This window comes from Pogonomyrmex barbatus, unplaced genomic scaffold (assembly GCF_055798465.1).
Source record: "Pogonomyrmex barbatus isolate J1 unplaced genomic scaffold, ASM5579846v1 scaffold7, whole genome shotgun sequence".
Lineage (NCBI taxonomy): Eukaryota > Metazoa > Arthropoda > Insecta > Hymenoptera > Formicidae > Pogonomyrmex > Pogonomyrmex barbatus.
In genome coordinates, this window is record NW_028297171.1 from 5900728 (window position 1) to 5918167 (window position 17440).

At 25.1% G+C, this 17440-nt stretch overlaps 1 protein-coding gene across 3 annotated transcripts; it reads right to left on the reverse strand.

Moving 5' to 3' along the window:
- Positions 1 to 11338: 11338 nt before the first annotated feature.
- On the reverse strand, positions 11339 to 17332 carry egh (beta-1,4-mannosyltransferase egh). 3 transcript variants are annotated; one of them, XM_089082975.1, is made up of 3 exons: positions 16877 to 17332; positions 15098 to 15906; positions 11339 to 14865 (listed from the first exon to the last, which is right to left on the reverse strand). In XM_089082975.1, exons 2-3 carry the CDS (start codon positions 15899 to 15901, stop codon positions 14293 to 14295), a joined length of 1377 nt encoding a protein of 458 aa, XP_088939101.1. In that variant the 5' UTR covers positions 15902 to 15906; positions 16877 to 17332; the 3' UTR covers positions 11339 to 14292. The 3 variants fall into 3 exon arrangements, with proteins under 3 accessions (XP_088939101.1, XP_088939102.1, XP_088939103.1); XM_089082976.1 differs by lacking the exon at positions 16877 to 17332 and adding an exon at positions 15997 to 16828; XM_089082977.1 differs by lacking the exon at positions 16877 to 17332 and adding an exon at positions 15992 to 16828.
- Between the last annotated feature and the right edge of the window lie 108 nt (positions 17333 to 17440).

Consider the following 17440-nt stretch of genomic DNA (forward strand, 5'->3'; position numbering starts at 1 on the left):
AATATTGCTTTCCTGAATATATTTCCCATCTAAATGATCGCGGTTAGGAATCCCTGTGCTGGATTAGCCAGCAAAAAATAGAAGGATTCGGTTAAGGAAAAAATTGATGGGTAGATAGAGATTTTATTAAATTTCGCGAATAGAAACATTATGAAAATTCGGGTGGGTAAGAATTCTGGTGGGAAAGAATTAAAGCAAAGAGCATAAGATATAATTTATAAGTTATAATTTTAAAATTTTTTTATTTAAAAATTAGTAATTCTGTGATAAATATATTTAATTTTATTTAAATGTAATTATTGAAACGTTAATTAAAAAATAATACAGATAGGTAGGAAAAAATTCGGGTAAATAAAAAAAATATTATAAATTAAAAATTAAATTTTGGTAAATCTATAAAATGTTAATTATTAAGTTTTAATTGAGAAAAGCAACACGGGATAAAATAAGTAGGGATATAAATCTATATAAAAATTAAACTGTAAAAATGTTATATAAATAAATAACAACATTATTATAATTTCAAAATTGATGAGTCTCCAATCGGGTAGGTAGGAGTATTAAAAAATTCGGGTAAATAGAATAATTTAAAAATTAAAAATTTGTAAATCTGCTCAAAATGACAATTGTAAAAAGAACAAAATGTAGTAAATGGCATTATTCGGTTCGCATCTTAAACGCTTAATAATTTTCTTTTCTGAATTTATATAAATTCATAATATATATAAAAATGCTATCTATTACATTCTGTTCTTTAAATATATTCTCGGTTGAATAAATTGATTTGTTTAATAGCAAAAATTTAAATTAATGGAGAAATACATAGGATACTGTAATAATATAGATTGCGGTATTATTATAATCAAAGAATTGTAAAAATTGATGTATCTTTTATGTAAAATGATAATTGTAAATAATATAAATTAAAAATGTAAATAAGTAAATAATATATTAAAAATGTAAATAAGTTATACTAAATATATAAATGATTGTTATCAGTATTGATTGAAAATGTTACATTAAAAAAAATAGAAATTTTTCTATCATTTATTTTCATTATTTGCGATAAACGCGAATTGTGTTTATGTGTATGAAATAATTATTGGATACTGATAACAATTATATACATTATATGAAACATAAAAGATATAAAGATATATAGATATAATATATAAAGATATAAAGATATATAGATAAAATATATGTAATAATGATGTAAATAACACAAAAGTCTGTAAACTAATAGTCCTAAAATTAATAATGTATTTAATAATATTTGATAAATGATTAATGTTTTTATTAATTCTTTGCTTTAAAAATTATTTCAAAAATTTTGCTCAAAATATAGTAACTGATTTTTAATATCAAAAAGTCTCGTTAATAAATTTGAACAATTTTTATTTTAAATTTTCTCATATAAATATAGAATTAGTAATTAATTGTAATGCTCTGTTTAATAAAAAAATGTATTAAATATTGATATGATTTGGTGTTATACAACTATCAAATATTACCGTCTCGTTTACAAAAATTGATGTCCGCTCTTTCAATATTTTAGAAATGTTATAAGTGTTTGCTGACATTTGGCAAATTATTTAATTTCTCTTTGCGGATTGATTTCATAGAATCCGATAAAAAAGCTAGGCCGCTAAGATCACTCTTTATCCAAAAATTATTCTTTCCTGTATTGACTTTACTAACCTAACTGTATTAACCAATGTACTATTCGGTGAAGCGATTTTAATTCATTCAGATTGTCGAATCAGTTATCGCTCATAAAATGTGGCAATCATATGGTTATTTTTATATATAATATAATATAATAATAATATAATATTTTATATATAATAACTATACTTGTTAATTATACTTATTAATAATTATATTTATCATTAATTATATTTATTATTAACAATTCTTTTGACTGCGTTTTACGCTACTTGAAACTCGTAATACAATCTGTAATTACAATTTTATAATTAATGATAAATCGTAAGTAATGGCCGTATGTTAATATGATGGTGACAGCTCTGTAGAAGAATGATTTTTGTGTTATACATATTTTAAAATACTTTATTTGTAATTTGCGTTGCTAAACATTTTATAAATAAATTAAATAATAAAAGTGCTTATTTTGTATTAATTATACATTTTTTATATTTGTTGTATTCTATTACTGAAATGATGATCATGAAATGATTTTCTATATAATATACGATACTATACAAAATATTATATAACATAATAATAAAATAGAATAAAAGTAAAAAATATATAATTATTATATTATTGATACTCGATTATTGTATTCTGTCCTATTTTGCGTTTTGTATTTTTATCTTATTATTGTATCTTATATGATTATATATTCATAATTAATATTGTATTGTATTATTCGATACTAAACAATTAATTGTATATAAGTAAAAAATATTAAAACAATTTAAAATATGTGTAAAAAAAGAGGATCGCCGATCAAAAGTAGCGGGGGTGGTGGAGGGATCTTCATAAATTCAGATTTTATCGGATAAATATTCCGACTGAACAATAACAATTTTTGTTACTGTATCGAGTAATATAAATTTTATTATTATATGCTATTATGATGTTTTTTTCTTTCTTATTAAATTTTTCTATTTTTACTGAATTTTATACTGCCAAAAATTTGCCGTTCGAAACCAGCGTTAAACTGTAGGTTCCATATGCTTGTATATAATCATCGTGCGCACCACAAGTATATGAGAGAGATCACCATGCTCGAATACGAGCAATAGGAACAATGGATCCCCCTATCAATCCGCACTGGCCAGCGTGACAGGGTAATGGCTAAAGTTCTCTAACCTTAGATAGATAGGTTGAGAGAGAGGTTCATGTCTAGCAGTAGACAAAAAAGAGCTCTTTGATGATGATGATGATGATGATGATGATGACAGTTTCGATATCATATTTTTATTTCATTATGTCTGTTAAGGTCCGTATTATCTCACATTCTGCATATGAATAACGTTTACAAAATACATGATTCATATAACATATTATTAGGACATTTATGTGAAAATCCATAAAACTCGAAAGCTTAAGTTTGAATATTTTTGCATTTCTTTTGTATATAAAAGTAAACACTTTCAAGAGGCTAGGGCGCTCACGAATTAATCTCAGTTTTTATTACTGCTCCTCCATATAATACATAATATCTCTTGGACTAAATCTTTTAGAATCACAATAAAGCGCTCTATCTGTAAAAAAATTTACAGATATCGTATCGTTGCGTATTTTTTTTTAATAATTTGTTCAATTCTTGCATTATAGCAAACTAGTGCAAATTTCCTGTTACGTCTCGGAGCGTACAACTCATTTTTATTAAATCTGGTTTTGGATCAATTAACGAAGAGATCACTGTGTTCTTTCTCAAATCACCACGTTCTATCTATTATCTGCAATAGCTTTTTTTCTTCAAATTGTGTCTTCTGTGGATTTTTTATTTCTATGCATACTTTATACTTCATATCAATATTTCCATGGTAGTAGCGACATTTCTATTTCTTTCCTTCAAAATAGACAAAATAAAGTATATAAATATTTCTCAAAATCGGTTCGAAAAACTTTCTAATATACATATTTATAAAATTGATCTGTAGATCAATGAAATTTTTAGATGAAATTTTTAGAAAATTGTTATGCTGAACAATTGATCTATTAAATCAAATTGCCAATTACGACTCGTAAGTTTCGCATTGCATGTATTTCACAGTAATTTTAAAGAATCAATATAATGATAAAATATTAAATTATGTATGTTTGAAGTCTCAAGTACAAAAAGTTGAAATATACCCAATAAGTTATACTATAGGATAAATTATTGGCAATTATTGTATATCAAATATTATAATTTACAATCATTATTGTATTAATATGATTAATGAAATTATGCAAAAGAATTAATAAACAGAAACCTATTATACTGCTACTATAAAAATTTTCTTTTTGTATATTTATATTATTACAATAGTGTTACAAATATTTAAGTATTACAAAACGTGTACAATGCTAATGAAATGTCGAATTTAAGTATATATATATATATATATATATATATATATATATATATTTAATACATTTTTCATAAAATTCTTTGATTGTATATGTAATTACAAGTTTAATTATGCAAGAGCAAATACAATCACAAGTTACGTACTTACAAAAATTTCAGTGTATACAAAAAATAGCATACAAATCTTAAGTGTCAAAAAATATAAAAATATAAATATATTGAAAAAAATTATTAATCAATATATTGATTTTAAGCTTAAGTAACATTTGTAAATTAGCTTTTGAGACAAATAATAAAGTATAAAAATATATTGATCTATATTTTCAGATATTATTATATTTATTATGTAAGAAATGTTGTCTTATACATAACATATATAATTTTAAAATTAATTTATATAAACATCAATAGATAATTATAAACATATCTTAGCAGCATATGAAGTCTAAGAAAGATTTGGAAAAGTATGTTATATTTCTTTAAAAAAATATAAAAATTGCATGAAAATTTTATTGAATATATTCAGCTTTTTTTTTTTTTTAATATTGAGAATTTTGATATATATATCTAAAAAAAAAAACAAATATGTACATATTTCTGAGCTGTATTGAATATAAATGCAGATATTTCTTAGATAATAAAAAATTTGAACATTTTCAATATAATTTTTATATATAACATAATGTATATCTTTGTATAAAAATATTTTTTTTCTACTATGTAAGGATAATACAATTCTTACAAATAATAATAAAATTCAATCAATTAGAATAATCAATATAAAATTTATTCCAAATAATTTAATCCAAATAAATTTCATTCAATCAAAATTATCTTATCTATATACATCATATACATTCTTAATATAAATGAAAAAAAAAAATAAATCACTATTATAATAAAAGACTACTATGTAAGGAATAGCAGATATACAGACTATACAGAATATACAGATTTCTTTTTCTAGTAAGTATCATTAACATATCAAATAATTATATAATTTGATAAAACAAAGATAATATAAAAGTGTTAAAAGACAAATTATTATTTCCTAAATATCGCAAGACAAATACATTATATACTAATAATTTGTATAAGTCGTATATCAAATATATATATATAAGCTTACGTTGAAATACTGGCGCGTGTCATGAGTTCAAATAATAATATAGTTTAATATAATAAAAAAATTGTCAAAAAAGATTCTTCTGTCTAAATAATGCAAAATGAATATATTGTTTATTAATCGTGAATTATTGTTGCGGATATTAAAAATATGACATTAATTGATCATGCCTATAGTAATAATAGAAATTGCATTGGTAATTATGTTATTTGAAGTATATAATGTAAGTCCAGATCGTTCAGTCTTTTTTCTGCTATCATCATTTTAGCTTTTTGACGATATGCTGCAAAACAAGGTGCATATTTATATATATCTCCCTCTTTAATCACAATCTTCCACTTTTCGCAAAGTTCTATTTTCAAACGTTCAGGAAAGAATTCTTCAATATAGAATATAAAAAATGAAGACATTGCCTCTTGTAATGAAATCTCTGCTAAACCTAAATTACTTCTAAATTCAATAACTTCATCGTTTTCAATAAGTGTCGTAATCAATTGCATTGCGAGAGGTCTATCTTTACATTTTGCGGGGAAAAGTTTATAAATTACGGTGAAAAAAAACATTTTAGGAATATTAGGAAATTCATCATGTAGAGACCTGTCAACAGTTGTGACACAGCCCATCATATCAAACATTATACTCGGGTAAGACAAGACTACATTACGCAATGTGAGAGAATTTTCCCGTAGTGTGGACTGCCGAAATATATTCCTATTTATTTCTATTCCAAATTCTATTCCGTATTTATTTTTCATTAGTGATATCAAGAGCTGCATTATTTCGCTTCTATAAGAAGGACTATCTATTTTATAATATAGAAAACATAGAATTGTGATATCATCATTAAACGGCATATTGTTAGAAAATTTGAATTTGCGTACGATTTTATTTTTGTCGAGATACATGAAAATAAGTGTTTCCAAAGGACGTTTTTTAAAGATATTACATGCGGTACGCATATATATTATCATTGTATCCCGAATAATATGTTTTGGATTAATCTCATTATCAAATGTTTCAAGATTGGCGAAGTTTAGTAAATAAGTTATCTCGCGGACAGTTGAATAATAATTCTGAAAAGCACGTAATTGCTTTAATAAACGTATATCATGTTTTTCAGTTATATCTCGGACTACACGAGTTTTCATCTTCACACTTTCAAGTTAAGTTAGTAAACACCTAACTTTCGTGTTGAAAAACTAATTGATTAAAAACCGTATGTTACAAAATTAATTTTTCTCGAATTATTTATCCCATGAATCTTCTGTTTTCCTGAATATATCTTCTCTGAAGCTATGAAAATACCAGTTTCACGCATTTATCTGCTGAAAAACATGTATGTACAATAAAATAAATTTGTTTTTTTTTTCATAAATATCAGTTAAGACACTTTTTTGCATGCGATTATTGTTAAACATCGCGTCGGGTTTATAAAATATAAAAAAAGAATAAGAAACGAGATGTGTTTTTTCGATGAATTTGAATTTATCACATTTTGAAATACTAATAATGCAAATTAAATTTCTGAATAATTAGTAATGAAAACTTTTTGTTGTTATGCTGTACTTACTAGTGAGATTAGACTTCCTTAGACATCGTTAGAAAATGCTTTTGAATTTGAAACACAAATTATTTTATTTAATTGTATAATTGATGGAAATATTAAGAAAAAAGATCAGAGAACAGTATTATACAACTAATAATTGTCTCTCTTCCTCTCTATTATGTTGAACCCAACGTTCTATTTAGAATAAGAGCGTAAACGGATAAATGTATGTGTATGTGTACATACATGTCCTTCGTATTTATACACGTATATGTGTTACATGCCTGTATATATCAAGTCTATATGTAGAAAACTCGGCAGAAAGCATTTTCAATATGTCATTATCTACATATTCTTGTCTATTTCTATGACAGATTACTTTAACATTTAAAAAACAACGTTAAAAATTTTGATTATTATCTAATGATAATATTAATAAAAATGTTGTCTAAATAAATTGCATATAACAAATATTTATAAAAACTGTAAAGGAATTTATGATTTTAAAAATACATATGTTAAAGGACAATGAACTATACATGTACATTAAAACAAATTTATAATAATAATTACATGATAAAAACAGTAATAATTACATTATTTATTGAAAATTATGTCTACAATGAGTATCGTATTAATGTCGTTAATGAAATACCATAAAGCATTAATATTATGCATAAATATACGAAAAATTAAAATTATTAAAAGATTAATAAAAATATTAGAAGCATTTCATTTTTGTTTTCTATTTTTATATTGCAAGAAATATGTAAAATTAATAATGAAAAGTCAAATTCAAATTATACATACATGTATAATTTAAATTTGACTTTTATACATATAATATTATATATATATACATATAATGAGTATCCTGTAACAATATATGTATAATTTGAATATGTATATACATATAATCAGTATGATTAAAATTGTAGATATAATATACATATATGCAATTCTAATCGATAAAATTATGTAAAATATTACTAAGATATACATCTGCGTCATGTATTTTAAGAAATCTAATATACAAAAAAATAACATATATGCATAATATATACATATATGTATGCTATTTTTAAAAATGTAAATGTATCACATAAATTAATTATTTGATTTTTTTTAATGGCAATTACATAATATTATCTCAAGCTAAGAATATGTTTAAAAAATAATAGATGATTTTAAGATTGTTACATCTAATATTATCTAATACTACTAATGTTATATTTAAATAATATTATGTATAATATTATTATTACCATTAATATTCTTATACAAAATATAATATTTTTAACAACATAATTTAACAATATCCAATATTAAAATAATCTATGTTTTTAAAGAAAATGAGGAAATATTCTTACACATAAAAATAATTAAATTTGCATTTAATTTTTTAAGTACTTTATTAATTATTATTTATAGATAAATAATATTATTAAATAATTTAATAATATGTGTAAATATGCATGTAAATAATAAATAAATATATATATATATATATACTATATAAATATATATGCATATATATAATTCTATATATGTATAGAAAAATAATCCTAAATTAAAAATTAAATTGCAAATTTACAGATTGTAATTATTAAATTAAAAAAAAGTCCTGGATACGCCCATGATAATAACGTATATAATGTGCGATAAATTAATATGTTCATATTGAAAGATACTGAACGATTACTGAAGTTATGTGTTCATGAGTAAATTAAATAAAAAAATTTGATACAATAAAGATACATTCATATATCAAACTCTTATTTTTTAAATATTGTAATACAAATACACTTTTTATTAGTCCTGAATTGTCTTTGCAAATATTAAGCAATGTAACGTTAATAAAATCATGCCATTAACACAGAAAAAAATTGCACAGGTAGCTATATCATGGAAAGTATACGTTTTAAGTCTGGATCATTTGATCTTATGTTTGCTATTAAGTCTTTAGCTTTTTGACGATATGCTACAATATTTGGAGAATACTTATGTATACCTTCATCTTTAATTATAATTTTCCATTTTTCGCAATATTCAATTTTCATACGTTCAGGAAATAATGTAGATACGAAATTCTTACGCACATTACAGTACACATCATATAATGAAATATATTCATTATTAGGTTCATGATTCATTCTATAAAGTAAAACAAGCATGCACATCGCAATAGGGGGATATTCTTTTAATAAAGGTAAATATAGAGAAATCGGAAAATAAAAAAATTGTTTAGGAACGTCAAACTCTGAAAATGACTGAAAATAGTATCCCAAAAATTTAAGATGAGTAGTCATATCTAATGATATACTTGGATAAGTGTATGCTATACTATTAAATGTAACTTGTTCTTCCACTTTACATTGTAAGTTATTTGACAATGCATCAGAATGTTTTATTATGTCGTACTTATTTTCTAATACCGCCTTCAGAATTTGCACTGTATCACACATAAAATAGGAAGAATGATAAGTTATTAAATGTATAAAACACAGAATCAAAATATCTTCATTGAAAAACATGTCATTAGAAAATTCGAATTTATATAAATTTCCACGTTTATCATGAAACGTGAAAGTAAGTTTATGTAGGCGTTCAGGTTGTTTATAAATATCATATACAGATCTCAAAAAGTTTATTAGCATATTTCTAATAACATATTTTGGATTAGGCGTGCCAGCGACTGTGTCAAGTTTAGCGAAGTCTGACATATATATGGTCTCAGCAATACTTGTGTAACGCTTTCGAAAAAACTCCAAATATCTTAATACAACTATATCATGTAATTTTCCAGTTACATCTCGATTTGTATCAATACATTTTGCCATGGTATTTTAGTCAAGCTAATGAACGATTAGCTTTCGTGTGATTTAGTTAGGTGTGAAATATTATGAAGTGAAGTCGATTATTAATATTTATCTTTCTCGGATATTAAATATATTAATCCTCTCTCCCTGAATGTCTTTTCTTTGAGATATGTGCAAATACCAGTCTAATGCTACTCACAAATTTTTAATGCTAAAAAATATATAACATATATATAATTTTTCAAAAATGTTGATAGAGACACTGTGTAATAACATTATACGCTATTGAATATTCTTTTAAATTATGCTTTTGAAAATGTAATTTAATGAAAACAGAATATAATCTTTTTAAAATAAATCTGCATCTATCACATTTCAAAATACAAATAATGCAAAAAGTCTCTCTCTCTCTCTCTCTCTCTCTCTCTCTCTCTCTCTATATATATATATATATATATATATATAAAATGCGTTTAATAACATATAAAAACAGTTAATACTCGGCAGGGAAAGATATTAGACACTAATAACATTTTTATTTTTGAATTTATTTATTTATAAATTTAAAATAATTGCTGATATCTCCAAATATGTACCGTTATTTTTAATGCACTTAACATAACGATTCAAAACTAAAACTAAAATTCTTCCGTTTAATAAATCGACGATCAATCACTGGCTGGATAATTCTGGCTAAGATGATATTTTTCGTAAAAAAATTTCTCACGGAAGGGAATAATCGGTATCATTAACTTAATTATTGATTTATTAAAGAAGAACTTTCACTGTGATTTTGAACCAATACGTTACAAGTCCATTAAAATTAACAACACATAATGGCAACATAAGCAACTCTTTCGAATTTATATAAATAATAAATTCAAAAATAAAAAGATTATTAGACGCATAAGACTTTTGCCGGGTCCTATTCTCTATCAAATAATGTAAATATATTTTGTAGATAATTTAAAGATAAAACTATACTATGCTGTACATACCAGTGAAATAGAAGGATTATTAAAGATTGCTATAAAGTACTTATTATTTTAAGAAATATGTTATATTCGGTAATATAACAGAAAATTAAGCAAAGATCTGATTATGATGATATTATTTTACTAACTATTGTTCTCGTTATCTCATCGTTCAAACTAAAATAGATATAAATATTTAAATAAGTAATCTGTATATATTGTTGTTATGTATATACGCATACGCGTTCGTCATATTATTGTACGTGTATAAACCAAATTTATGATAAAAATAAAAATTTAGAACTAAATTTATTCGTTTAGGTGTTGTTGTTTACATTTTAATATGATTTTAATTTTTAAAATGTTAAAAATATTTTATTTGCATAATTAGAAATAATTAATAAGCTCATTGTACAATATATAAAAAAATATAATATACACAATAAATAATATATTACATGTTATATAATATGTTATATATGTTAGCACATCATGAAATATGTTAAAAAATCCTATTATTATTATAATTATTATATATTATTATATTTTATATATATTATTATATATTATAAGATTTTTAATAATATAAAATTTAATAATAACATTTAATAGAGATATTCTGTTGCACAATCTCTTTTTTCAAAAACATTGTCCAGACTACATTAATAAAGTGCAAAAAAATTCATAGAAAATTAAAATTTCTTTCAATAAATTATAAATATTCCGCGGTCAATACACACCGAGATGACTTTGATTCAATGAATAATGAAGAATATTATAAAGGAAATTTTTATTAGACTGGGAGAAAAAAATTAAGACATCTATTGCGAAGTAATTTTTATTTTCAAATATCATTTTATTTTTAATATCCTGTATTAAGATTTTTTTAGATATATTCTTACAATTAAAATCATAACAATTCAGAATTTCACAGGGATCATATTCTTGTTAACCGCAAATTACTTTATAATATCCTACTTTATAATATCTAATTATTAATATAATATCCTACGTGATATGAGAAATTTTGTGTAATATAATTTGTTCACACTGTTCTTTCTTAAAATGCATATTATCTAATATATGTATGTCTGTGTGTATGTGTGACAAAAATAAAATCATACACACATACACACATCTGATAAAAATCAAGATTATAAAGTATTATACTAAGTTGTTTATATTATGCAAATTGTTCTTAGTATTCTTCGCATTATAAAAGAACATGTTGTCTCGTCCAATTTGATCTACATTTAATTAATATTTTTTAAATACTTAAACTTATAATCACTGTATAAAACAATATAAATTTTTCATCGAAAAACAAAATTCAAATAAAATGTTTTTAACCAATTCCAAGAATATTTTGCAAGTATATTGTAAAATCTTAATACAATTTCTTATCATGCATGTTTTGTAGTAGCATATGCAAAAAAAAAAAGGTAATATTGATGGCAAAAAATAGATCTATTTAAATGAGTTTGAAAAATTTTGAGTATATTTGTTTCCCGAGATTTTTACTTTTATGTACATTTATATTTATTATGCTCCGTTTATAAACTGATATTCCTATTGAAATAATGAAATAAATGGCTGAGATACGAGACTAGTATATAAATGTGTTTGTTCATGATTATGTAATATACATATATAATGGTAATTATTACATTATGAAATAATGAATATGTAGCAACAAATATCAGAAAATGTATGTAACAAAGTTATATAATTCATAAGTTATATATTTTATAAGATCCTCAATACTGTAATATTTATTCTGCATCAGTATAAACATCTTTAAGCATTGAACACAGAAATTTAAACTTCACTAATTATAAAATCTATAAAATTATTTTATACGTGTAAAATTTAATTATTAAAAAGTGACAATATTCTCGCTCTTAGCGGAAATATCTGCATAAATAAATTTTTTTTTTCTTTACTTGAACACAAGATATTTAGAAATAATATCTCACCATACTAATAAGTGCTAATAAACGTTTATATTAATTATTTATACGTACATTATGACAGAAATTTGTTGTGTTTTTTAATATTCTTTATATCTTCTTGACTAGATATAATAAGTCTTGCTAAATGTATTGCTTTATTATGTTTCCTAAAATCATTCCGTATCATTATTTTTGTCATAAATTGTAAGATATTTATCAAATTCTAAAAACAAACATGTAATTTATATTAAAGTAAAGCTTAGGAAAGTGTGTTTAGTAAGTTTAAAGTCATTTAAAAAAACCTACTTAAAAAAATTGGTTATGAATGTTGATACAAAAAAATGATGCAAAAATGATGCAAAAATGATGCAAAAAGCTCTTCATTAAAATACAATAATGAAAAAATAATATAATTCATATATTCAAATATTTTATATATCTTTATATAAATTATTTTATTATGCAATTTGATAAGTAAAATATTATGCAGTGCATAACAAAATCACATTATAAAAAAAAACTTAATATTAGAATCATTTTTTTTTTAAATATAACTAGAAATTGTAATAATACACAATCTAATATTTGATATTTAATTTTATAAATTTAATAAAATTAATTTGAATTTTAATAATTATTTTACTTCTATAGAAATTTTAACTTTTCCACATACATATAATTTGTTCATCATTTCTAAAACATTAATTAATTGATATATGATTTGAAAACTGACTTTTTAATTTTCAATTTCAAAAAGAAGTATATAATACATATATATATATATATATATATATATTTTAGCTTTTAAGTTTCATGTCTTGTTACAATAATTAAATTTATTTTATTAAGTACAAATAAATAATAAATGAATATATATTGATGTTAAATTATTACGTTTTATCATTAATTAAAAATATGCAAAAATGCAAGATTATTGCATATGTATATTTCAATCAAAGCAATGAAAATATTCTGTAGTTTACCTTATTTTACACGTATAGTTTCTTAAACTTGTTGTGTATATAATTTAATAAAATTTTATATATATATATATATATATATATATATAAAACAAAATTTATATATATATTTATATTGTAAATATGAATGTATAGAAAAGTAAAATTTATCACAGTTTTCCAAATTAATGGATACAAATGACTTATTGCTATTATAAAAAAGTAAATAAATCTTTAATTAAAAATAGACATATTAGATATCATTAATATGAAATTGTTACCAATGTGCATAACATTTTGTGAAGATGATATTAAGAAAAGAATATGGCAAAAATTACAATACGTCTGAATATGAGATAAGAATCAGTATGAAGGAACTGAAAATGATATGTAATGTGATAACTTAATGAATGTTTTCTTCCTTTTCTCACATTCTCTCATTCTTTCTCTTTCTAAATCTTTATATGAACATTTACATGAGATCAAAGTATGTGTATGTATATATATATATATGACATGTATAATTTGCACTATAAGAGTATGATATTGGCATAAATATACAATATTTTTGTCAAACTAATACTTTCCGCAAATTTGGCAATACTTTAATATCAATGTAGAATATATTTCTAATACTGCGTCTATTGCTAAATATTTCATTTTTCATTTTATGCTTGAAATTAATCAATGGACTTATTTGGAGAATTTTATAATTCCTATGTAATACTAGTTATATAAATATTCCGTTTGTGACAATGTTTTCCTATGTAAATTTACAGGTACTAATTATGCGCATGCACAATGGAAACATTACATTGTTGCTAAGTACATACCAGTTAGATAATAGCTCTAAATTGATGACGCATCATACAGTCACTGGCGGTCTATATTCTTTATTAACAACATAAAACTTGTGCTTCTTACCAAACAAACCCCATATCACGGCTACATTTTCAATGATTATATTAAACGGAATAGTGGATAATGCACCACATATACACAGCATAAATCGGGCAACACCGAAACGATATAAGGAGAATGATTTAACTACTCCGAACACATACATGTAGATATTTACCGCGCCAATAAATGCGCAAAGAAAGTCAATGAATGGTGGACAATTAATCGGACATAATCCGGCCAGAATAATGTTAGAAGTAGAAAGAGGCATTGTCACCCACGAGTAACACGAAATACCCAGTAACAATTTCTTTCTCAATGGAATCGCTTTGGAATGCACAACAAGTAAGATACCTTGTAACCATCTTTTTCTCTGTTGTACAAAATCCCACAGAGAAAACGGTGATTTTTCCCACATTTCGCCGTCCACAAAATTAAACGTATATCCCTGGGAAAATGCCTTCATTGCAAAAAAACAATCTTCTGCGACAGATCCATCCAATCCATTATTAAATGAAACTTGTTTTTCTGCTCCCATCTATAATATGCATAAAAACAATATTATAATTACATAAAATAACAAAAAATAAATTTTGGTATAAATATATTTATATATATATATATATATAAATTATTGCATATAATAAAGATAAAATCAATATAAAATCAATATATGTATATAGAAATATATATTCTTTGAGTATCTCAAATTTAAATAAATTTTCTATAATCAGAAATTAGATTAAATTAAATTAGATATCAATAATTACCTGTGTGACAACGTAAGATCCTTTCATACTAAAAAATGGTTTATGAAACATGGTGAATTGTAACCTTAGTTTCCCCATATCATCTGCTACTCTGAAACTATCAGCCAAGGTCGTAATCCAGTTAACAACATCTTCATTAGCATAAGTTATTAATCCCTGACCAAACTGATGTTTGCCATCCAGTACAAAGTTCAATATGCCACGAACGGAATTCTCAGTCATCAGAGTCTCTTCATCAAGATGGACGATCCAGTCATGGTCAGCCAATTCATTAACTGAGCTCTCAAGGCAGTATTGTAAAGCACGAGCCTTAAATAAGGCACCACTACTTGTGCGATAATTTGGAGGGACAACTACCTCTCGCACTCTGCGATGCGGAGTTAAACCTATTGGCTTGTCGCTTACTACCTCTATTTGGAAGTTCTCCAAACCAGCCTCTATGCATTTATTTAAGTTTCTCTTCACATTTGTTTTTACTAATTGTGGATAATCCCCACGAGTTACTATCCTTATACAAATAAATGGCGCAAGCAAGGGGGAGCCTTTCAAGACTACTTTATCAGGGAATGCATTATATATCGTTAATCCTATAAAATTGAAGAGAACTTGAGGCAAGGAAAGAAACGTCACTGTACGTAATAGGTACAAAGTAATTGCACCAATAACGCCATATCTTGTCCATGGATCGATTTCTTCTTTCTTATCTGTGTTCCATCGAAGCCCACCAGATACAAATTCAAATATTAATATGACCACAAGCAATAAGCAGCAGTGCAAAATATGTTTTGTTATACTGTTCAACATTATTCCTGCAAATTATAATATATATTTAATAAGCAATGTTACAAGTTTAGAATATATTTAATTTATAAATAAAAATAATTAGAAGCACACTTCACTTGTAGACAGTTCACTTGTTTAATATAAATATTATTTGTTACACAAATGCCAAGCAATTTTAGATATTATATATTTTTTTTTAATCTAAAACGCGACTGCAGCATTCGCGATGTGAAATTACGATATGAGTTACGAGAATAACTATTTTCGAATTACACAGTAAAGATCAATCTGGCCTTCAATTCTATCACATAATTCGCGCGTATATGTATCGATATATATATATATATATATATATATAAAATACAGCTAATCAACCTCGCCTACATACGCTACGTATATGTCACAATCGGATCAATTGAACAGAAACTCGTGACTCAAGGAATTATAAAATTAAAATTAGTTTACATGCGATGACTCAGAATTCTCTGGAGAGATAGCGAGCTAATAATTGAAGCGTGACGCGCGTGAAGAAACACTGAGTTTTCATATAATAAATACGGATAAACACGGAAACTTTTCCTCGTAATCATGACTTAAAACTCCGATCGCGAGGTTCAAATGTCACTGCTACTGCATTATTGCAATTGTGCGAGCGTTACAATTTCCGTTTCGAATCTTTATGGAATTTTATCAGCTTCCGCGAACGGATGAACGCGGTCGGGCCGCGAACGCGTCCTTGTCCAACCTATGTCGGCGCGATAACGCGACTTTGTTTGCGTATAATCTTATCGAAATCACTTTTATCGCAAACTCGCAAACAAATGATTTGCGAGCAAACGGCGATACGTTCGACATATCAGGCGATCGTTGGCTTTAAACGGCCGCGTGAATACTCGAATAGGGTTATAAATGGACCTCTTGTCCAATGTCGACTGAACAATCGTATTTGTATCGCGTACGCGAGGAATGCGTGAAGCAACAAATGTATTTATGTACCTGATGAATTTTCAGACGTGCGTAATGATTGTGAACGCGCCGTGAACTCTGCTCATTGCCCGCGACGACGATTAGGTGGATTCAGCGACTTGTCGAATCGGCGCGCGAACGAATTTTCATAATTTTGATGCACACATACCACCAACCATTAAGCTCACTACTACCACTACCTCCTTTACCACCACCGTATGATCGAGAGCTCGAAAGTTCGAGCAGTGATTGACGCCACTGATTTGCACTCTCCTTTTTGTGAACGCCCTCACCTGCCCTTGCCCGAACTCCTCACCCGAACTATCACAAGAAGGGGTGACCGATCGATTCTTTCGAACGTCTGTCAAACAGTTGATTTTTTGCGTGGTTATCCTAGCACTAAAATTGAATGGACGGTGTGTCAAACATAAGATCTCAAATTTAATGAACTTTCAATTTTTTTTCAAATTTCAATCTCTTTAATTTGATATGAGCATTGCAATCGCACGCAAAATGACACAGACTGCGTTCCGATATTTACTGCCTGTAAATATATAATTCAGGTCACGTATATTATAGATTTTCAGTACTGGC